The 24,319-nt window shown below is 42.1% G+C and overlaps 1 protein-coding gene across 1 annotated transcript in view; it reads right to left on the reverse strand.

Annotated features, from left to right (window-relative positions):
- Window positions 1–24,319, reverse strand: part of BMP6 (bone morphogenetic protein 6) — an 87,077-nt gene that overhangs the window by 14,713 nt on the left and 48,045 nt on the right. The window contains exon 2 of the mRNA XM_042048983.1: window positions 9,504–9,696. Within this exon, the coding sequence (XP_041904917.1) occupies window positions 9,504–9,696 (193 nt within the window). The remainder of the gene's footprint in view (window positions 1–9,503; window positions 9,697–24,319) is intronic.

The following is a 24,319-nucleotide window of genomic DNA, read 5'->3' on the forward strand; positions in this document are numbered from 1 at the left end:
AGAAAAGGGAAAAAAATAAAAAAAGAAAGAATTTACTCACATTAAAAAAATCTCCCAATTATTTAACTGTGTGTCTTTAACCACTCCTTTATTTTTTTCAGGATGGAAAACTTGTATTTCCCTCCCCCCTGAAGAAATTCACCTCAAATTTGGCCAAGCAGTAAGTACTTGAAAATTGCTGCCTACAAAAGCTCAACAGAGATTCAGAGCTTTGCAACAAAATCCTCTGGACTTTTTGTATGCAGGGAACATATGTTCCCCTCCTTTCCCACTTGGTAAACCAAATACCATGAATCACCTGAGCGGAATCTGCTCTTTCCTACAGCCGCATGTCTAGGAGATACCCCTGCTACTCCTGCAAAAAAAGCCATATGATGTCTGATCTTGAAGTGGAAGCTGGGAAATATCCCAGACTAGCCCCTGGTCAAAGGGAAATAGGAAGGAAGGTCAAAGGGAAAGAATATCTCACCTCATCCCCTGGTCAAAGGGAAAGAATATCTCATCAGATGGGGAAAGGTGGAGGGTTTTTTGCAGTCATGGGGGATACAGAGACATGCAAGGACTAGATGGAGAGACCTTGGATAAAAAGTCTGCAAAGAAAAAGGGATTACAAAGTTCTTTCCTCTGCACAACAAGAAAGAGGCCATATAGCCATATCCAAAAGATAAATAGTTTAGGAAGCAGTCAAACACCATGCTGAAGAGCACTGCACATAAGCAGATGCAAGCAAACTGTCAAAGCAAAATCTAAGAGTGGACAAGAAGGTGAGAAACGGATCATATACTGAGCAAGTTACACAAAACACAGTAGTGAATTTCTAGTCATTAAGTGACAACACTGATCCTGTGCAGTGAGTCAGGCAGTGGCCTGACAAGAGGAAGCAGCAACCATGTATGTGGTCACATTCATGGAAGGGTGTCTGAAAGCTTCAGCCTTTGAGAACAACAGAGGCAAGACAGAACCTGAGGGAAACAGGAAGGGAGTGTAAGGAACAGGAAAGACTAGAAAAAGAAAGGCTGGAAGAAATGTTTGAGCCAGCATCATTGAGGAGAGGAAGGAGTATCTGCTCTCAGCATAGGCTGAAGAAAGAGTCAGTCCAAAGGTTTCATGCCCAAGCAACCCCAGATGTCAAGGACATCACATGACCTCTGGCACCTCAACAGGACTTTAAAATTCAGTGTGCAGAAGATAAATTTCATCACCAAAACAGGCAACTTCTTAACATACTCTCTAAACCTGCCTCTGGGTTTTTACACAGCTACTGCCACCTCATTGTCACTAAGACGCCCAACAGTCTCATCTTTATTTTCAGTGTGCTTGACTATCTGGATGAGTTCAGTTACTGATTTCCATAGGAAGGCTGCTGCAGGCACAATATGTATTAACTTTATATTATTAAAGGGAAGCAAGTGAATGGGAGAAACTGAGGTGATGAGCTGAAACAACTTTCCTGATACAAGAAAGGATATTAAATAGGAAGATGCAAATTAGAGACTCCCAACTTGAAACAGGGTCTTTGTTCTGCATCAAGGCCCTGAAGTATGGCTCAAGTCTCAAGAAATAAATAGGAGTGTTTCCATGGCCTTCAGAAGACTTTGGAGAAGGACAGAGAAGCAAAGGTCAACAGAGCAATCACAAGTGGCTGCAATAAACAGAAAGGAGTACACAGTTTACTGGAGGAAATATGGCCTGTGTAATTCAGAAGGCAGGATTTAGCTCCAGTGTCCTCAGAGAGCAGATTTGTCAGATATAAATATCAAATATAGTTACTATTCTTAATGCCAGCATCCCAACCATGTACTCAGGGCATTTATAGGAGAAACAGCTTGCATTTAACTTCAGTGCTTTTCCCCCTCTAAGATAAATATTTTGTTAACTGAAACCTCTGCGTAAACCTTTCAACAAAATGTCTCTGGGTGTTAATTCTCTTTAATTGAACACTAATTAACTTAGAATTCATTAAAATTAGTAACCAGGTCAAGTGGTTTCTCCTAGTTACTATACTTAGTGAAATGTTCACATGAAAATAATTTCTCTGTTCTGGATACACATTACAACATGGAACTTTGCTACAGGAAAAACACCAAAGCTATAAAAAGCTAAATTTAAAGAAGCATCTGTTGAACTAGTTTTTTTTTACTTTCCCACCCTCCCTGGCCTTCTTTGCCTGAGCAGGCAGAAGTTTTACCAGGGAGACAGTGAGAACAAACAGAAATCTCACCTTCAAAATGACCAAGTTAAAGGTCTCGTATTTTAATTACATGTCTTGGAACAACATTTTTGGCCCAACTTCAAAGCTTGCAATTACCCAGGTGTTTAAAGGATTGTTACGCATCAACAGCCATTTACCAAAGCATTAATTACTATAAGTCTCTAAAACTTTCCTCGGCTCAACCTTTTTGTTTACTTTTCTTCAAAGACAAGTTGACATAATAGTCTAGACTGCCTAGCAGCAGTTTCTCAAAAGGGAATTTTGCACAGAAGTGTGTGGAATCTACATTTTAATTAACACACTTTCTAAATACTCTTCTGCATACCTCAGAGTCTTTAGTTTGCACTGACATCAACTTTCTGTAAAAATTATCCTGCGTATTGCAATCTAGCAAGATTATTTGTTCTTATTCACTTTCAAAGGGCAAATAACTTTTACCCACAACTGACTCGGTCTTACAGAGTTGGATGGAGCTCCACATAGATAAAACTTTGAAACTGCAGCCTTTTCAGACCTGTAGATCCCCCATCTTGCAGTAGATGTAAGCACTACTTTGAATTTAAAAGTGTTTATTACTTACAGAATGGACTTTACGTGGAGCTCCCACGGCACTTGGAGGTACTGCCAAGAGATGCAATACAAAACCTTAACAACATTAATATCTAAATGACCAGTACTCCAAAGATTTAACAGCAGCAAAGAAAATTCAATCTATTGGTGCTCCCCTGTACAGAGAGCCTCAGGCAGGGGAATGCCAGCACCTGGAGTGAGCTGCCATGGAAGGCAAAGGCAGTCTCTATTGCTCCATGAGAAGTGAGCTTCAGTTTAACTGTCCTGAAGAAGCAATGCCATCTGTAGGACAGAGAACCAGGAGAGATGTACACTGCCTGTAAGAGTTTCTTAGAAACAAGAAAGGAGATATGAAGAAATGTCAACCTACAAATGAAGTTGCTTCCAAGGTGGAATAGAAGATCAGCAGCTGGGCACTGATCTGCAAGGACTGACAGCCAGCAGAGGGAAAAAAGCACGGAATGGAGATGTTGGGACACTCTGGAGGAGGTCTGCAATTCAGCATAGGGAGGGGAAAGCCATCCTGGATGCATCCAGACATGGAAAAGACCAAGAAGGACTAGATAAGCTCAGCCTTGCACCTCCACTGTTCCATGTGATAAGAGCTCCCCTGTGCTGAAAAGGCTGTCCTGTAACACTGTGCACATCGCCCCTGGCAGCAAAGTCTCCAGGGGCAGAGGGTTAAGGCTTCCAGACTCAGTAGAGAGCAGCAGGGGGAAACTCATGTTTCAGAGCTGCCTCTGGCAAAGAGTGAAAAATCAGAGCCTAGAGCTAGAGGACACCAAGAATATGGGAAATTCAACCTACGGGTCCATGATAATCTCCAGTAAAGTCAACACAGATATTTGAGTGCAAAGGTGCCACACCCCATTCAGCTTATGGTCATGAGATCTGAGAAATGGATATTTTGCCAACTGGAACAGTTAAAAAAAAAAAAAGAAAAAAAAAAAGAAAAAAAATCATCTCAAGTTACAGGGATAAGAAATGTATTTTTTTTTTTTTAATACAATTCTGTAAGAAAAAGGGGTGTTTTAGCTGTAGTGATGGCTATAGAACTATACTTCAGAGTTTAAATGCCATTTGAGGCATGAAGATGGGGGAGAGGACAAAGGGGTAGTATTTATCTTTGTCCATTAAGTGAAGAAATAAGGCACTGATATGGCATTCTTTAGTTTAGATAGAAAATGCCAGCTGGTTATGGAACCAGTAAGCTTCATCCAGAATAACTCTGACTTTCAAACTACTCTAAACCAACCAGCCTAAAACACAACAAATCACATACCCACAGTGGGAGCTGAACTGAGATGCGGACAGACGCCTCTCTATAGCATCATGGAAACAGCTCTATCATATACAAATATATGCACACTATATACAAATCTGACCCCAACTTGAAACAGATTGATGCTAGCTTTGTCATTTGTATTACACAACCCATTCCAAAACCCAGTCGAGGAGGGTTATTTATTTTCTAAGCTATAAACACTGCCGTTGAATCAATTTGCCCTTTAGATTAGAAGCTCGGATCACATTTGTATAAATATCCTGTTGCAAAGAGGAAGACTTTATTACCACTATAACTGGCAGCTAAAACCAACAAGCGCCTTAACCCTTAAGGAATTGTGTTCACTAGAACAGGAACATGGTCCCCAGGCAGTTGCTCTGCAGGGCACATTTATGTCCACACGTGTCTTTTCATGTAGGAGGAATCTTCCTGACCGTCCTGTCCCCATATTTCATTCTGGATGCAAACGAAACTGTTTAATAAACTGACCATTAATGTACCGTATCTTCCTTTGATCACTAACACAGGCCACTGTGTTTTTCATAGATCAGTTGTTTGGACAGTGTGGGAGTGTTTTGAGGTCTGCATTAGCAGGATATTTACACTTGAAAACATACTGATGATCCAAACCAAGGACTAACATCTTTGATCAACCATAAACTGCCTTCCCTAGTCCTGACCTGACACCTCTCTGGGTGAGGGCATGGAAGTTTCGAGAAAGAAACTGTTTAAATAATGATCTGTTTTCAGGGACAAACTCATTTCTTCCCTTCCCTTGTAAAGGTCTTGTTTACATGGCATTCCACTCTCAAGAGGCACCAAAAATCACAGAGGGCTTTGCTGGTGCTTTCACAAAATCAGTGCTGCACTTTAGACTCAAGCCCAGGTGCCGGGTTTAGCTGTGCATTGGTACCACACAAGGGAGGAGACTCGAGACTGTGCAGGTCCTGCCTGCTGAAATTAAACAGTCCATCAGATACAGCCAAGGTGGGACAAGCACCTGGAACCTGACACCACTTGCCTTCCTAAACTGGTGGTTTGGCAAATGTCCCTGTTTTCTGCATATACCAAACAGGAAAAAAAAAAAGAAGAAAAAGATTCCACCCTAGTGTTCAAACAGCCCAGTCTTTTAAAACTCTGGGGGGTTCGGAAGCTGAAGAGCAGCAACATCTGGCAGATGTATTGCCCATTCCCTCTCCCAGCATCAGCCCCTACAGCCACCAGCCTGTTTCAAAACCCAGTCATCCCCCTCAAAGCAAACCAGATGTCACCTCAGCCTGCCTGGTGAAGCCTCTTCTCCACACAATCAGAAATGCATCCTGCTGATGGCTGGCCACAAGCTTGACACATCCATCCTGAGGATTTCATGAATCTCCTCGCAGCTTCCCACTGACAGCTCCAGCAGTTTGTGTTATGACAAAACGTGGCCGTTAAGCGCGGTTTGGTTAAAAAACAAAAGCTTCATTTCTAGGCACTGTTTTTCTTACCTTATGAGAGGGTGGAAGGAATGGGGAGATGAAAATATTACTGACACAAGTGAGTCAGTATTGAAAATGTTTTCTTTTTTAAGAGAGAATGTACATACACTACACTGTCCTCAATGTGAGTTTCACTGCCTGGAGCCACCACAAATATACTTTTCATATTTCTGATGGGACAAGGTCAAATTTCTGCCCAGAGGTTTTATGCTATTTCAATCAGCATTGATCTCTGATCATTCATGCTCTCTTTCCACACATGTCTGCCTAGGAGACAGCCTCAAATGGGCCCATATAGTCCCTGATTTTAGCCTTGTCTACAGTGGCAAAAATCAGTTTGATAATTCAGTAACTGGCAGCAATTTTAGCCTCAGGCTGGGTTCCATTTTTAGCCATCAGGGAGCAGCCAGCAATGCCTTGCGAATCCGTGCAGCAGCGCACATCTGGGCTGGAGTCACACGCTCACGCTGTTACTGTCCAGATGAGCTTTTTTTTCCCCTTTGCTCAAGTAATACTGAATTAAGCCACTTCATTACACTTAATTGGAGCCAAGGGATACTTCCAGGCTCTGAGCTTTGGTGGAGATTTTTATTTACTGAAGATTTCTCTTATCTCCTGCCCTGCCAAACTTGTCTCTTTGACAGAAGCAGGCAGGATCCTTTTTCTTTATATTTTCCCCCCAGAGGTGCATGCTGCCTTTCCCTTGTAGACTCCTGGTTTACATCTATACATACCAGCTGCCCTCTTAAGAATTATTTGCACCCAAAAGTATTTTAGTAGCTACTAATAATTGCCTCAGACAACTGTTAACCTCATAAAAGCCAAGATTAACATGGTGTCTTTCAACTTCTTCTGAAGACTGCAAATGTTAACCGAGCAGGTACCTGCTGCAGCCTTTACGGACGAATTTTCCTGACCAGCAGGAATATTTGTCAGCAGAAAGAGATGAAAAAATGTGTGACTCGTCTCTCTCACCTGCTAGTTCACCAGCTAGACTTCAAGATCTGTATAGACTCCTCCTCATGCAATAAAATGTCATAAAATGTCAGGAAATGTCAGGCTGTTATTCAAAACCATTAGTCTAAAGGAAGTGTGACACAACTTTTTTTAGAAGTTTTTGGTTTTTTAAGTCAAAGGCAGATGTTATTTTCTGGCTCATGTGATGTCTTCTAAAATTCAAGAGAAGCCTTAAAAATATTTAGCAAGTTCCTTCAAAACCCAGTGACTTCTTTTCCTTATAATTTAACCTTCCAGTGTTCTGAACTGGAAAAGAGAACATTGTATTCCAAATTAATCCACTGAGACAAAAGGGGAGAAAAAAACATTTTGGACTTTTTTTCCCCCAGCAAAAGCAAGTAAGTGAACGGATGATCAAAACCCATAACCTCTCAAATAATACAGTTTCTTAGGGTGTACCAGAATAATCTGAGACATTTTTCCCCTCCATGCAGAGATATTAGCGAACAGCTAAATACAACTTTTTAGTATTTGTTTTCAAGATTGCTTACAGGCCAAAGTCCACAGGTCACCAGTGAGGGTGAATGTTTGAACCTATGGCAGCTGTAGCCAATGGAGTCAGACCTCAACTGAATATAACACTGAATATGTAATATGCAACTTCCACTGTCTTATTTTAATTCTTTTAATGTCTACATATTTTTAATAAAAAGGGAACAATTAATGTATATATGCACTTGTATAAACAGATACATACAGAAAATACAAACCTATCCATGTATTTATAGAGAAGCACAAATTTTCAAATATGATTTTATATTTTACACATACATGAAAGAGTCCTTTATGTTGAAAGGAAAAAAGAATGGAAAAGGGCATGTCCTTTCTACAGCTGCAAGAATCTGTGAGCTACATCTTGCCCACCTCTATGAGGATGATGTGACAAGTCCCACAGACTCATCTGAAGCACAAGATGCTTTAGCCAAACGCCTCCCTCCTTCCCACCAGTAAAAGTAAATAAATAAAGCAGAAAAAGAAACAAAAAGAGAGCCTTGAGGGACTGGATGAGTCAGAGGTTAGTAATGAACTACAGACACTCATCCCTGGGTCAGTGGTTCACGCCTAGCCCCTGTCAGGAGGGACGGCGAGTTGCTGGCAGTCTGGGCCTGGAGGAAGCCGCACTACGGCTCCCAGTCCCAGCGGCGGGATCCCCTCGGCATGGCCGCCAGCAAGTTGCTGGCAGTCTGGGCCTGGAGGAAGCCGCACTACGGCTCCCAGTCCCAGCGGCGGGATCCCCTCGGCATGGCCGCCAGCAACGGCAGAAGGAACGTGGCAGAAGGGAACTGAAAGACCCAAAATACTTGCCAGCTCTTGGACAGAGACCACTCTGGTGATCCCTACCCAGGTGCTGCTGCCTCTGCTCTGTCCATAGGGAGGTCTCAAGCACCCAGGGAAGCCCAGGACACGCAGAATGCCAAAAGACGCGTCGCAGCTTTGCAGCGTGATCCCATTTTGGCATGCTTCTGGTATGGTGTGTGAAACTGAGATACAAGGTCTCAGCATCATTGTTGCACACAGCCACTTTCAGAACAAAGAGTTTGTAAATTTGTTAGGAATATTTGTTAGGGTATACTAAGGGCACTATCCTGTACTTTATCCTGTACTTTATCCTCTTTCCTACGTTGCCTTACTTGCTTGCTCAGTTTACTCCAACAAAATGTTATATCCACATAAAAGTTGACAGTTCTCCTACTCTGTGCCCTGCCTCGGTGACTGTCACAGAACAGTGTATCAGCTGCTTCCACAGACACCTGGCAGAGGTTTTATTCCAGCTCCAGAGGTGGGATCTCTACTTGTGGAATCTAAAGCAAACCAACACTTGCCATTTTTCCTGCAATGTGGCTCTGAATGAATATATCTAACACCTATGAAATCTGCATGTCTGGACTTTCATCAGCTCTTCAAGTGGGCATTGATGTAACATCCTAACCAGCAAGCACATCACCATAGGAGGCACTCCAGGAATCTGCAAGTTGAAGCACAAAGGGAGCACTGATCTTCCAAAACCCACACCTTCTTCCCCATCACCTATTTACCCAAGTATTTCTCTCTTTTCCCCAGAGGCCACACTCCCCACAGAACAACCACAAGCTATTTGATGTTGCCCTAAGAACTGCCAATTATCAAAGGCCAATCCTTCCAAATGATACCAGTGGAAAGGCTGGAGAAAGAAGAAGCAGAAAGAAAAACACTCATGAAGCCTTCACAGAGAAAACAAATGGAGCTTTTTTTAAAGACTGCTGGTTTTGATTTCTTTTTTTTTTAATGCCTGCAGCAGAGGAACAGCTACAGTCCTGACAAGTTTCAGTAGAAGTAATGAAACACTTTTGTACCACAGCATTACTCTGACATTTAATTGACCATATATTTCCATCTTTTAGCCTTACATGATTCCTCCTTCTGAAACATTACTCTTTTTAAATTAATCACTCCATTAACACTTGTTTGGATTTTTGTGTCACAGTTTCTACCCTGCCTCTATCACTTTTCCTCTCTCATTGCCACTGAAAGATCAGAAGTGATTTTGTACCTGTGATCAGCATGCTGAATTTTCTTCTGCTTTATTTACTTTAATGTAAATCCAGCTGGGAGCAGATAAAGTCTGAACTAATTACCAGTATTTTTCAAACAGGCTGGCAGTATTAAGTTGAAAGGGGATATGTGAATTTCAGTACACAAGAGCAACGCCAGCAGTGGTTTAAAAATCTACTGCTTCTCAGCAGATTCTTTCTCTATTTAAAGACAAAGCTTGCAGCTAAGTCACACCCTCATTTGCACTCTACCATGCCCATTTCCCATAAGGAAAGGACCATGCAATAACACAACCCTGTTAACGTGAACAAACCTGATATTTATTTTCAGTCCTACCAACATTAATGCACAAGCTCAGCCTTCTCCAGGACAGCAGCTGGTGGCACAGAGCAAGCCCCCTCTTGCATACCTGTTCTGATGTTCCTGCAGCACTTGGTAGATGCTGATAAGGAAGGTTTGGTTTTTAAAGCTTCCCACAACGCAGTCCTTGTAGATCCGAAACTCAGCGGCTGTGACGGCCTCGCCCTCAGGAATCTGAGACAAATTAAATTTGAATTCCTTGTGGTGCCGCTGGTGAGGCGTGAACTCCTTGTCATACTCAACTGCAGATGGGAAAAGGAAAGAAAAGGAAAAAAAGGAACCATGACTAAAATTTAACAACAAAAGGTTTCTACATGCTGCCACCTGTTCCTTCAAAAAAACCAAGAATCTTGTTTTTTTCTCCAAAGATAGCCCTGGCAAGTGCCAGCAAAACTGATGCAATTCAAGCTTTTCAAATACAGTACTAAGTGAAGATGAATGTTCCTCTTCTCTAGCCAATTCCTTTGGGTTTTCCTGTTTTTCAGAGAAAAGCCAGCTTTGACAGGTGAAATATGACCATGCATTTTGCTCCTGTGTAAAAGTCTGAAGCTTGTGACCACTCCCAACATTTTCCACCTGTGACTCTCCATGTTCTTTACAGCATTTCCATAAGTCTCACAGCCCTCTTCCAAGAGAAGAGACAAGTAATTCCGTTTTGCTTTAGCACACACTGGCGAAGGCAGAACCAAGTGATAGCACCAGGTCAACCAATTCCCTAAATGCCCTAAAATGTGCTGTTTTCTGGCTCCTGGGTTTGTGCACTAGCCATTCAATCACCTTGTGAGCAAATACAATTAATATGACATTTATTTTGAGTGTTAAAGTCAACCAGAGCTCCCCCTCCTTTGCAGAAGCTTATTTGAAAAGGAGAGAGCTGAGGAGTGACGCCTTTTGGTTTCTGGTCTTAGACCTCCTTGGGTACATTCTCAGGCGAAGGGTTTAAGACAGACACAAAACAGAATTCCTCCTTCTTTAGTTCTCAGAATGTGCATTTTCTGTTTGAGGCTCCCTTTGCAAACTCTGCTTCTAATCCCACTCTTGTATTACTTGGTTACATCTCAGTTTAGTCTGACTTTGATTAATTGTTTGTTATTTTTGCTAATTTTCTACTAGAAATTGCTTTAAAAATTAACATATTATATAAACATACAAAATTACATCTTTACAAGCCTGAGGGGACAAAAAGTGAAAACAAAAAGCTGTTCCCACCAGAGGAACTGAAGGCGTGTATGTCAGTGACGAATAAGTCACCATTACACTACCATTAGGGACATGATTACGTTCAGAGGCAGCAAGGGAAGAACAGATCCCTTTTCATGTTTGTCTTTGTGGTCACTTTTTGTTGTTCACCCCCATTTAATACATCAGACTGAAAAGGCGTCCATGAGCCTACCCTCACAACATCCCCATGAGGCAAGCAGCAATGCCTGTTCTACAGCTGGGATACTGAGTCACCAGGAGAGTGACTTGTCCAAGGACAGGCAGCAGAGGCTTGTGACAGGGCCAGGAATGACAGCCAACGTGCTTGAGGTTCGGCACTTTACCCACAGGTTACCTCCCTGAAGAACAGACATCTCCCACCTGCTGGAACCGACCCCTCTACCTTGCCCAACTGCCTGTTCCTCCTCATTCTGCAGTCAGAGTTCTGTCTGTCCTCTCCCTTTCTTTTGGCAGCCCTTTCATGTGAGCTGCCTCATCTGGCTGGGTCCACGTCCTGGCTCCCTGTGAGACAGTTAGTCACATCCTTCTCTTTGAAGCTCGCCTGGAAATCTTTTCACCTCTGCATGACTGCTGCTGAGCATTCTGTGGAACACCACACTGAGGGATGCTGCATTACAGGCTGCCACAAGGCAAACAGGCAAATTCTCAAACTGCTGTCAGAGTCAGACACTGCTGCCAATTTTGTCAGTCTTTCACTGCTGTCTGAGCAGCTCAGATGTCAAACAACTGACAAACGAGGGTGATGGGGCTCTATAACTTCCAGAAATGAGGTCGTGACGCCCAGCATCTCCATCAAAGATTGCACCAAGGCGAATGATGGTAACACTCAATCCCAGTGCCACCAGGAGTTACCTCTCTGGTTGTTGGTTACGGGTGATCCAGGCTACCCTTTGAAGCACCTGCCCCTGCGTTTAATGGGGATTGACTCCAGCAATACTGGTGTCACTTCCATGTACGCCCTCCGAGAGGGGACCCGAGCTGCTCAATCACTCCCCATCCTGAGGAGAGGCCCACAAGATGCACTTCCCAAAAGAGAGGAGGCACGTACTTTGAGAAATTTGCAAGCATACAACCAATGAGAAACTGTTGGGCTGCTTGCAGCAGGACGTGCCCAGCTTGGCCTGTTTGCTCGCTGCTAAAAGACAAGAGGATGTAATTAATGGTGAGGGAATGTCTACATCCACGGGTTTGGAGAGGCACACATACGAAGCAACGATTCTCGATTTAGAACTCACTACATTCTCACTCAGGGGTGCAACAACCAGCTGAAACCCACACCCCCTTCCGTGCTGTCACAGGGATGAGCTGACCTGCAGGAGAGGTGCAGCGAGGTGGCTTTTCCCCAGGCCCATGGCAAAGAATGATAAAGAAGAAGCAGGAAGGGCAAGGGGAAGGACACAATGAGGATAAGCAACAGAACTCCATCAGCATGCCAAAAAGCTAAAATTACACCAGAGGCAGCAATGCTTTCTGCCAGCTTTTGCCCACATCAAGATGCAACATGGTCTCTCCAAGTGCACAGGAGAGAGCCTGGAGCTATCCCACACAACATGGGCTCATAATGAGCCCAAACATCACTTTTTGTTGTTCCTTTCTGACCTCAAGTCAGCTACAGTGGCCCAACCTCCACTAATCATCACAAAATGCGCAGCTTAAAAGTGATATAACCAAACTCTAGTCCTTTAAATCAGTATTTTCCCACACTCCTCTTCTAAAAAGTCAAACACAAGCCACACGAGGAAGAAAAGCCCACCAAAACATCTACCACAGAGCATGACAAGTAGCAGCAGGTATGATGCTTGACTCCAATTACCCTTTCCCAGTTTTTAACTTGCCTGATATATTCACAATAGTATTTTCCTGTTTTTTTCGAACTTTCTTCCTTTATCCCTGTCCTTGCCCAAATACACCACACAATCATAGAAGCTGACTAAACTGATTACAGGGGAAACATTCAGACTGATTTCGTTATCAGGCTTGGCAGAATAAACAGCCTGGAACACACAAACAAGGAAATCTTTTTTTAATCCTTCAGATTAAGCAATTCTGCTTATTCTAAGAACGGCAGGTTTCTGTTATAAGAAAGAAATGATGTTAAGCTGATGCTGTCCTCCACTGTGATCAGTTCAGAAGCAGCCCAACAACATCAGAGGATGGAAAAAAGCCTACATTAACCTTGTATGAAGCAAGTATAAAAGTTTAATGAGTTGGAAAGTCTTTCTGGCTATGTATCTCCCCATGATACAATGGAGGGTGGATTTTTTTTTCTTTGTGGGAGTGGTGAGATATTTAAGTTCTATATACTCATTGTCACCCCATCAAGCTAATAATCAACTGTTTTCATTCATCAAGACAGCTTAAAAATATAAAATGCCAACAATCCTTCTCTGGGGGCTTTTTGCCCCCTGGAAACTTCATTTTTAACAAAGAAGTCAAGTTTTAGAACAGTAAAATTTGGAAAGGCAAGATTCAAGCTGCTGGTTCCCAGGATTACTCAGTCTGGATTGCTAACGTGTTACAATGCATCATATGAGCTTGTATTCAAAATACAGACAGCATACACCAAAATGCAAGGCAACAGCAAAAAGCAGAAATCATTTCTCAAGCTGCTTTCCCGTTATTATTTTTTCCACATGAATACCTTCAGGTCAGACTGACCGGTGATGTGAAATCCAAAGCTAATTTCCATCTGAAGATGGACATAAGAATGCCCCAACTGTGCAAAGCTCTTGCAGGGAAAATGAGACAGCTCACAGCTGGGGTAGGTTGGGAGGTAGAAGCCCTGAGTGGTGTTGGGCTCCCATAACTATTTCCCAGAGTGCTGGCTGGAATGTCAGGACCAAGCCAGGCAAAACCAGTGTTTGTACAGTCATGGCATGAACTATAGCCTATAAAATTAATCTTCATGGTCAGACTGTATTATCCTGAACATTACTATTTTTTTTGCTGGAGTAAGTCCTTGGAGACTACAAATCCAGGCCTGCACATATCAGGGCGAGTTGGCAAAGGAGATGCCATAAAGAGATTTTAGCCCATCATGAGCCAGAGGGACTGCCCACTCCACCATGCAGGTCTGCCCCCATCCTGGCTGGTGGCTGCTCCTTTGCTTGCAATGCAAAGGAAGGTGTGAGCTCTGGAAATTGGACTCACCCCCGAGTTTTCACGAGAGCTGATTTCTGAGCAGACTAGCAGAGCGTACAGAAACAGTTAACAGAGAAGCCTACCAGTAGCTCTTTACATTCCCCTTAACAAATATTTTTAAATACTATACAAACACAGCACTATTGTTGAGCAGTTAAAAAGGCAAGAATGGCAAAATTAGGGTTACTGTGGTTTTGAATTTTGTGTATTCTAATTCTAACCCAGTGTTGCAATAGCCAATTTCAGCACAAAATGTCCTTGGTTTAAAAATAGCATGCTGCTTACAATACTTGTTACTTTAAAAACACTGCACAGAAAAAAAAAATTAATTGAGAAATTAACACATCTACTTTGGTAACTATACCATCCTACTTCCATCTGACTGTGTTGCACACACCTTGGACCAAAGGAAACATAAGCCTAATGACAGTCATGGAAACAAACTCTCCTTCTGCACAGGAATTTTAAGCATTTCTTTTTGGATCTAAGTAAACCAGTATGCAGAAATAAGAGGTCAACAGCCTTTCCAGAGGAAACACAATTTTCACTTAGAACAGCAGCACGAAGTATATGGTATCTGGTGATTTTCTCCAGTTCTCAGCTGCTGAGGAAAGTGTTAGGTCAGGTGCTCAGGTGAGAATTAAAATACTGGCTTAAGAAAGTTTCTAGTTCAAACTCTAGGTAATAAAGCCAAAAATACTAACCTAGAGCTCCAGAAGTCATTTTTAAAAATAAATTTCCTATATAAATAATTATGATTTCCATGACAATGTGGCTCCTTGGAGGGCACAGAGAAGGAGTGGGTTGCAAATTAGTAAGATAGGACTATTTAGGGCAGGCCATTCTGCATCTGTCCTGACCCCAGAGAAGCTGAAACTACTGAAGAATCTTTTGCACATCAAGATCTTTAATGGTGACTTGGTTTTGCAGGGCCACAGCTACCACGCCCCAGAAAAAGCACCCAGGATTCATAGCCTGCTTATGCAAAGTGGGTTTTGCATAAGTGTTCACTAATTCAGTTTGAGAACAAATGTAAGCCATTCCTACTCATTTCTCAGCCTTCACACATGACCCACTCCCAAATCAAATCAGAAAAAAACCTGAAAACTGGAATTCCTAACAGGAGATTCACCACCACATCTACATAATCAGCACAAAGGCAATTCCTCCATATTACATCACCAATTTCTGCTCTAAGTCAACAGCGTTTATCACATCTGGAGCAATGAAGCAGTGTATTAGGCCTCAAATGCTTTAAGCATTACCAAAGCTTCAACAGTCCCCTCTAACAAATGGACCATGTGCATATATGACTGATCTACTGCTGTGAACTTACAGTGGCCAGAAGTTACCCAGAATTTCTTCAATAGTGGCTGACAATGGCTTGCACAGAACAAAATTTTTATGTAAGCTGAACTACCCCCTCCTCAATCTTGGAGCACAGTTGCTAGTTGCTCCTTTTGAAGCAAAAGAGAGCAAGAATATGGGGGTTTGTACACCCAACCTGAGCGACATCCAGCTTCAGAGCAAGACTCGGTCTTCATTTGGGTCTTACTGTTTGCCTTCTGTTTGATCTACATGGGTGGGGTCTGCAGCACATTTTTACTCTGAAGAGATGCCCATGATATGCCTGAAGGCTTGTCTGTATTTTCCAAATCCATCAGGTCAATCTAAAAAGAGATACCAAGTCTCCCAGACAGTCCCACATCACTGACAGATGATCACAACTGCAGAAGCACTGTTAATGATTAAAGCTGATATTTCTTCCTAAAATAAGCAGCATTTCCTAAATACTGTTTAAAAAACTGCAGAGTACAACCCAAAGAGCACCATGTACCCGTTTAATGTCTTCAAATAGGAAGGAGACTAAAAGGCTTTACAGGTACTTTCTGCTGTTAAACAAGGAAGCAGAAGTTAAGTTGCTCTAGGTGGACCTGCAGGTTCAAGATGAGGCCAGCAGCAAAAACAGATGGCTCCTGGAAGTAGTGGGGATGCATCACAAAAGGATCGCTGCTGCCTGTTTTTCACACTTACATATATACAGTGTGTGCCACTGTCAGTTGGTTACCAAGCTAAAGAGATAAGTGGTCTATCCCACTGCAGCAACATCCTAAATCCCCTACTGCTTACAGACAGGGCTGACCACTTTCTCTTTACTGTAAAGACCCAAAAGAAAGCAAGACCTTCCCATTTTCAAAACTATGGTTTATTAACAAGTCATTTCACAGGCAGTGAGAAGGACAATTCGTTAAAAGAGAAGAGACATTAAAATACAAGGTCTGAAAGCAAACCCTTCCCTGCCCAACATGCATGAGAGTGGGGGAGATCATTTCTTTCCACCTTGGTTTCGGGCCAGCAACTTCAACTACCTTCTGTGATCACAGCAACTCTACACAGCCTCCCAGAACCTCCCAAGAAAAGACTGTTTCTTTCTATCACCTCAACCATGGTGAGGGATTAATCACCTACATCAAGCCCATTGCCTATTGCTCCTCCTGCTGCTCTTCTACCAGATGAAGATGCCATATCCTCCCAAATTCCTACCCCTTCACCCCTGCCTGAAAAGCAGAATGAGCAAAAAGAACTAATCCCAAAAAAAGAACCAGTCACTCTGCTACTCAGACATCTCCCCTAGATTTGCAGTACAGTATGCCCAACAAACTGACCAAGGTTTGTCCTCACAGACAAGCACATGTAAAAGTTTGCCAGACCTCCGTGATGAACTTGTCCTGCATCCCCAGGGATAAAAGGCAGTTTTTAAACATTAAAAAAAAGTCAAGATACTTATGAAAAGGCACTGCACCTTTTGATGATCCCTCTGGGTCCAGATGAGGTGGTGCAGACACAACCAGCTGTACAACCACAAATCTAATGTAGTTGTAAGTTAATGCCTAGACACCTTTACAATAATAAGAAGATTCAAGGCCAACAAACTCCAAAAGGGTGCTTTCTTCAAAACAGCTCTAATATCACATCTGGGCTGACATAATATAAAGTGGATTTATTCCACTAACTTCGGTGGAGTGATGCCAGTTTACATCCGATGAAGACCTGGCTTTATGCTCAATAGCTGTGTGTGCCAGAAAATAATGACTCAGAAAATAACCCATCATTAATCCAATCCCAATGTAATTATGGAGATTAAATTTAAACAATAGCAAATCACTCTCTAAACATAACACTCTACAGAAGATCTTCAAAGGAGGAGGAGTTTTTATTTTTGGATGAAAAATACAACTGAGCTCTTCTTTGTTTCTTTGTGCTGGGAATCAAGCTGGAATCGGCTTGTAAAATCAGATTAAAATAGTTGCACAACAGCTTCCTTTCAGGATTCTTGAACCAAAGGCAGTCTAAAAATCAAAATAATGCCCTAATCAAATACATAATACCCATGGGACACCAGAAAGTACTAAAAAGGCATTTTCACAAAGATGCCTACTGTACAGCCAGTAAAGCTTTTCCACTCTGCAATGGGAAGAGGTGGCAGTGGGGTCCAGCCTTTCTCTAGCACATGATGGGAAGAGTTGCAGTAAAACTGAGGAGAAGACAAAGTGTTCGGGGGGAGATAAGCTGGGAGGCTGACTGCAGGCCATCAGCACCACTGCCAACAACACTTACAGTTGGGCTTTCTGGGCTGTCCCCTTGTAGTAACAGAGATTGCTTTGCAACTGCTTGCACAGCCACCTCCCTCGTTCCTTCCCCACGGCTTCCCAACACAAATGTTAACAAAACTGGTATTTTCTTTCCATATGCTGGCACATAGGGCAGGTCCCTGCACTGCAAACAGTGTTGTATCTTAGGAAAACAAAACATCTTTCTGCTTAGGAGATGCCAAATTGCTTTATCAAAGGCACTACTGTTTGCATTTTTGTGGCAGTATTAATGCAGTTCCCACTGAGAAGTTGATAAAGACCCTGACTGCAAAAACACCCCTCTGGAAGAAGTGATCTTAAGCTATTTCTGTACTGCGTTTCCAAATAATTAATGATTAAAATAATATTATGCTTTACAAAAAGCATTTCTATTTCACAGCCAGGCTTCATGCATGCAGAGCCAGCTTGCAGGAGGGGAGAAGGCGATGCTGTCAGCCCATCGGCACTGAGACAGGATCGGAAGTGCTATGCAGCTATGCACGTGGTGGGAAAAGAATTCTCCTACTGCTCCTGCTTGCTTCCTTGGCTTAGCATTGGCTCCTGTGTCCACAGCCACACATTAACTGCCTGCGACACTGAGAGCTGCCCGTGGAAATCTTCTTGCAGCGTTTCCCACCCTCCAGGTTTGCCACAGGCCACGCTGCATTTCCTGCTGGCATGGCCACTGGCACGCAGCTCCCTGGAAGCACAGCTGCCCTGGGTGCACTAACTGGGTCTGGAAATATTTTCAGAATTTTTTAAATGGCATACTTATCTTGCACCATCTCTCAAAATTATCTGTCCTTCTGCTGGAATTCAAGGCAGGACAAACCAATTCACTTGTAAGTTTGAGCTAAATTTCAAAATGCATGTTGTGCAAATTGGGGGAGTTTTTTTAATTTATGGGCGTTACCCTCTCTGCTTGTCTTACAGGTGAGGTTTTATGTTTATTGGTATGACTGTGAATCAACCAGCAGCAAGTAGGAAAGCAGACAACAGAAGAATGTTAGAAATTTAAGTTGCATGCTTTCATTTTGTTGAGCACTCATCTCTTGGCATCACAGGCAGGTTTCAGCTTTTCATTTAATAGCCCAGCTGAGAAAGATATCTCCTGAGTACAACGCAATCACTCCCCATAAAAATACTGGCCAGAGCGCTTAAGGTTTTATAAATTTTTGGAAAGGTTTAATCCAGCACTCAAGACTGATACACAGAAGAATTCAGCCCCACTCCAGAGGTTGTCACACTGTCCTGGAGCCTACACCACCACTGTAAGGGCATTGCCATTGCTGACATGACTTGTGACTCCAGCAGATACCACGAAATGCTGTTGCCTCACTTATTGTTTAGTGTTTTACACAGGGCTCCAATTTCAAATGACTGAATTACGCAGCATCCAGCCAAAAGACCACCAAAGAGCATGGGCTTTGGGGAACAGGCAGGGCACTCTGTGTGGGAGTATGAAGGACACCAGACTTGGCATGAGCCAGAAAACAGAAGATACAAGAAAGGAGGAAGCACTTCCCCTAAGAAGGGCAGGAAGTGGCTGCAGGGATAAAAAGAATAAAATCGTGGTCTGGAGATGCCACAAGTTCCCAACCTTTAACACGACTACAAAGCAAATACTCTTTGTGACAGTCATGGCAAGAAGATGCTACAGCTCTGAAGACTGAGGAGAGCAAATACATTAAGAGCCTGAAGAAACATGAAGTGTTTTAAAGACTATTATTCCTGGTTATGTATGTTTGCCCACGGAACAGCATGGTTTGTAAGTGACCCTTCCCTCAGTGCATCCATTTACTATGTGCTGGCTTGGCACACTGATCGGAGGAAGGGGTTCCAACACGTCACCAGGATGGGAGATTCTCAGCCACTGCTGGGGGTGAATACCATCAGGACAACTCCCTGTGCCAACTGGGAAAAACAGAGCCTGGAAGACATTGATCTACACAGAAATACCAGGGCACCTTTGCTAAACCAACTGTTTCTCTTGCCACCCCTCTTATTTATCATTCCTTCCTCCCTGTCCTTCTGTCCCGGCCATCCTGACAGGTTCCCTAAAGGTTCAGGCAAGACTCTCTCAGGCCCAGGAAGCTGGCAAAGAGAGTGAAGATGAGCAAAGAGGGACAGAAGAAGGAAAAGGAAACTCTCACCACTTCCACAGCCTTCTCCAGCAAAGGCAGAAGGGCCATGAAGCTGCTCACAGTGCAACCCTAACACATCTGGGAAGTGCTCAAGAGCGGCAACCATGAAAACTGAAAAAAAGCCCAGAAAGCCCAGAATATTTTACAGCCCTTACAGCAATGTGAGGTAAGTGTTGCTCTTTCTGAGGCAATAACATCTTGCAAAGTACTCTCCCCACACTAGCTCTGTGCCATGATTTGCCCCCACTGTGCACGCAGCCAGAGAGAACCAGAGGGAACCCTTGGCATGTCTTGCTCATAAAAATCAAGTTATCCTGCCCTACCACACCACTGAAATCCCATTTTTTAATCTGTCTACTGGCCATGCCAGCACGGTGCAATTTCGGAAGTGACTTTTTTACCTCTGAAATCTCATCTGCTGTCAACCAACATAATGATGCTGCGGAGAGCCAAGCAGCCGTCAGACATTTAAAAATTTGCAGCCGCTGTGGGCGGTTGGAGCAGAGGTCAAAAAATAGTCATTAATAGTTTTACCTAACCTGCAGACTTTCAGCTGCTCAAAACACAGCTTTAAAAAGAAAAGAAAATGACATCACACAACTTTAACAATCTGCTTAGGAGTAAAGAATTTCACTCTTTAAGAAAAAAAAAAAAATAAAAAAATAAAAACCCTGGTTTTACTAACAGCTTTGGTCTAAGCCTTCCTTTTTCTTTTTTTTTTTATATTCCCATATCCCACAGTGACCAGAAGCATACTTGGAATGTCTCTGTCCATCTGATAAAGTCATCAGTGGCTGCAGCCCCGTGCTGGGCCTGCGGGGGACACAGCTCCTATTCCCAGCTGCAGAGCACAATACCCAGCCCAGATGAAAGCCAGGGAGATGCAATGCTTTGGGAATGATGGGAGACTCCCAATCAGGGTAGGAAATCCTAAGGAAAAAGTAAGACTTGAGGAAAAGCACCATTAAAAGGACTGTTAAAGGAGGATTTGTGGAATAATCCTTAGTTCCACATAGTTGGCCTGACTTTAATACAGTAGCATAGCTGGGTAGTTCACCTGAAAAACATCCAGCAGGAAAAGGGTCAGACTCTGCCAAGTATTACTTTTTTTTTTCTCCCCTTTCTCCCCACCCCCCTCACTTTCACCAAATACCCAAAGCAACCCTTGGGCTCTAGGCATTTAAAAATCAAATGTTATCCACAAATGTTCTTAAAGCAATAGCACATAAATTGACTCCAAAAGGTCTCAGGTTAACAGATAGGAAATTAATAAACTTCATTGGTTTAAAAAACAACCCAGTATGTTGGCATTTCTGACTTTCAGTTTATCTTGCCCTTTTTCTGTAAGTTATCAGGTTCCTGGAGACAGAATTTAAAATGAAAAAAAGAGAGTATGTTAAAACTCTCAGCAGAGCCACTTCCCACAAATTAATTTTTAGACATTTGGCTTCTATATCTTCACTCCTTGCAATCATGTCCTGGCGGTTTGGCCATCCCAGCATTTCTCTGCCCCACCCAATCCAGCCTTGTCATCACTGATTTTATTTTTCCGCTCTTCTCTCTTAGTAATGCCCTCCCCTCTTGCCTTGACTGGTCACACACCATCCTTGGAGAAAAACATCAAAACTCTTTCAAATTTTAGTACAGATAAACATATATTGATAAATCAATTGAAATAAATACCTACAAAAAATTTCCAACTTTCATCTTAAAATATATCTTTTATCTTTTGTTGTGCCTGAAGTGGTTTTAATGCTGTCAACAACTAAATTGCCCAGACAGAGATTTTAGTTTATGACTCAGTTTATGATTTAGTTTGTGACTATTTATTTTAGTTTATGACTTTAGGCACACTGGTTAAAAAATTGCTTTTTTTTTCCTCAAGTCCTTTAAAGTATTTTTTTAAAGTTACAGCAGGATGGTAATGCAATGCATCTGACACTATTAACAAGATTCCATGGAGACAGCTGCCATACCTACTCCGTTTTTATTTGTGTTTTAATAAGAAAACCATCAACCATAAGAAAGTTTGGATCAGGTTAGCACATCAAAGCACTCTTTTTACAAACATATACACAGTAGGGAGAGCTGAAAAGCACCAGATCTTTTTAATGCAAATTTACCAAATCTTTTTCACCCCTGCACATTAAGCCACCCTAACAAGTGGGGCTGTGGCTTCAGCAAGTGAATCTTTTTATCGCTATTCTCTCATAGACACAGCAAGACTAAAGCTTTTATAATGTTTGCGTGCAGAGAAAAAGGCAATTAATTATATGGCATGTCCTAGTAAAGAACTTCCCCCAGTCTAAACAGAACAGGAACCTCAGTGTTGAATAATTGATGTTATTAGCTGCAGCTGCTATCATACTTGGAGGAATCTCCAACTCAGAAACAGCAGTGATGAAGTGCTCCAAGATGAGTAATAATATGCTTGATATTAAGGGGGGGGGGGGATAAAAAGGATTCTAAAAAAAGTGGTCTCTGGTACAGTAACAGTTTTAGAAAATTGCCAGGCAGCAAACACTGAGGGATACCAAAAAAAAAGCACACCACATTTAAAGAGTTGTCTCCATGAAACCAATATTGAGGAGGGGAGAAGTGGGTAGAGAGGAGACTCCTTTTATTGACCTAACCGACATGAATGTTAATGCTCACACGTGTGTTGCAACAAAATAGGGGACTTTGAAAGCTCTAATCAGTAGGTACATGAGCAAATATTTATTCTGATCCATTCCAGCTCTCTGTGGTTTGTAAATCCCCAAGAAAAAAAAAAATTGCAGAACAAACCAGTCTACACCACGGAATTTGGCTACTTCATGCTAGTTAGAAAATTACAGGAAATAGGCCAACACAAGGAGGGATTATTTGGTGGACTTTTTTGTTTGTTTTCTGAAGACCTGTGACTACCTGATATACATGCACTTGTTTGGGTAGCCGAGGAGAATTCTTTCGAGCATTCTTTTAGGCATAATCACTGCAATATTGAATTCCACATGCTTGATGTCTTGGTGAGGTGTTGATGTATATAACCTTCCAGATTCTTTCTGACCCACACTTTTCATCTGAAGACATTATAAAAAAAACCCAAAAAAAACAAAGCAACCCCAAGCTGAATAATATCGCCTTTGTATTTCAAGATCCTGAAGAGCTTCTAGCAACATTATTTTTCACCCTGGTACTCAAATGCATGGAAAGAATCACTTGATATCTTTCCATCAGAGGAAAATCTGAGCTAGAAAATATTTTAGATAGAAGGTTTATCTTACTGGGGACAGCATCCATTCAAAGTGTTAGAAGGTCTTTCCATCCAGCAATAGAAAACTTTTCTATGGGATGAAGAGAAAAGTTTCTGCCTTTACCATGTGGAAAACATCAATAGCTTGAGCAACTCTGCTTTAGGCTGCGCCAGAAAGAGTCTGGGTGAAACAGAACTCTCAGCTTCTACTGTAGGCACTGAGATAAGGCTGGGAACCTAAAAAAATCCTTGCAAAGGCAAAGTATTTTCTAATAAGTATTTCCATTAGAAATGCTTTTCTCATAATTATACTCTTAATATTTTGGATTCTGAATTTTTTTTTTTTTTTTTTTTGTACTAGGGAGAACAAAAAAAAAGCACAATAAGATATTTTTTTTAGTGGGAGAAATGCTTATATCCAAAACCAAGATTTATTCTATATACAAAAAAAGCTGGTACTCAACAACAGCAAAAATGATACAAACCTTTTTGAGTACCTATTTTAGTCTCAAATGTCTATCTCAATGTTATGAAAAGTTTCTCTCCTCTGCCACTGCCTTTCTGCTGTTTCTTCAGCAGAGCAGCAGCTCGGATGGCTCCCTTGCATCCAGTGCATTGGTTGTCATAGGACCTACCTGAGCTGTATCTCATCCAAAATGGCACTGGGCATGGGCAGTGGTCTGATAACAGGCAGCTTGACTGACCTGAGATTAGGTTATTACACTCTGTGATTTGCTACACTCATATGTTTGATTTGGCTCAGTGTATCACAGGCCAGTCCTGTTTGGGTACCATGGGATTACCAAGGGCAAACACCAAGGGCTTTAGTCAGGTATCTGAAGCAGTAGGACTATTTAGTTTTTAAAAAAGGAGTCAACTGTACTCTGCACACAGAAGAAAGTGTGATTGAAAGGCTCTGAAGAGACAGTCAAATGTGAATTACGCTTTCAGAATGGATGGAAGGGAGAAAAGACAAATATGAGCTAGTCTATCCATAAATAAATACAAGTTTATCTGGATTTGCTAAGGTTTTTAGTTTTGGTTACATTGCTAACAGTAAAATGGGCACTGATAAACTTCCCCAACTGATACATATATAAGTGTGGAATCAAGTACACACTGATTCACTTTGAATAAAAAACAGTTTGGGTATTTTAAAATAAAATTTATTAGTGGATGTCTCAGTGTGAGCAACTTTACCAGCATTACAGCAGGACCTCAGGAGTCCTATAGAAACAGAAACAAAGCAGGGAAAGGGATGCAATACTAAAAACTGAGAAACATGAATGCAATAGTTCAATGACTTAACACTTACAACATGCTGTTAGATACAAATAGCCAATGCTCAAGTTAACATTCTGTGCTCCATATTCATGATATCCTACATGCAGAACAACAAAAGAGGCTAAAGCTGCATTTCTGTATGGCTCAGGTAAGGCTGTGAGGCGTATTTTCACTATATGCTTCTTCAAAGGCTTGTATTTCTTCTACA

Source organism: Corvus kubaryi, unplaced genomic scaffold, assembly GCF_017639235.1.
Source record: "Corvus kubaryi isolate FWS band 111438036 unplaced genomic scaffold, C.kubaryi_AGA036_p1.0 69, whole genome shotgun sequence".
Taxonomy (NCBI): Eukaryota; Metazoa; Chordata; class Aves; order Passeriformes; family Corvidae; genus Corvus; species Corvus kubaryi.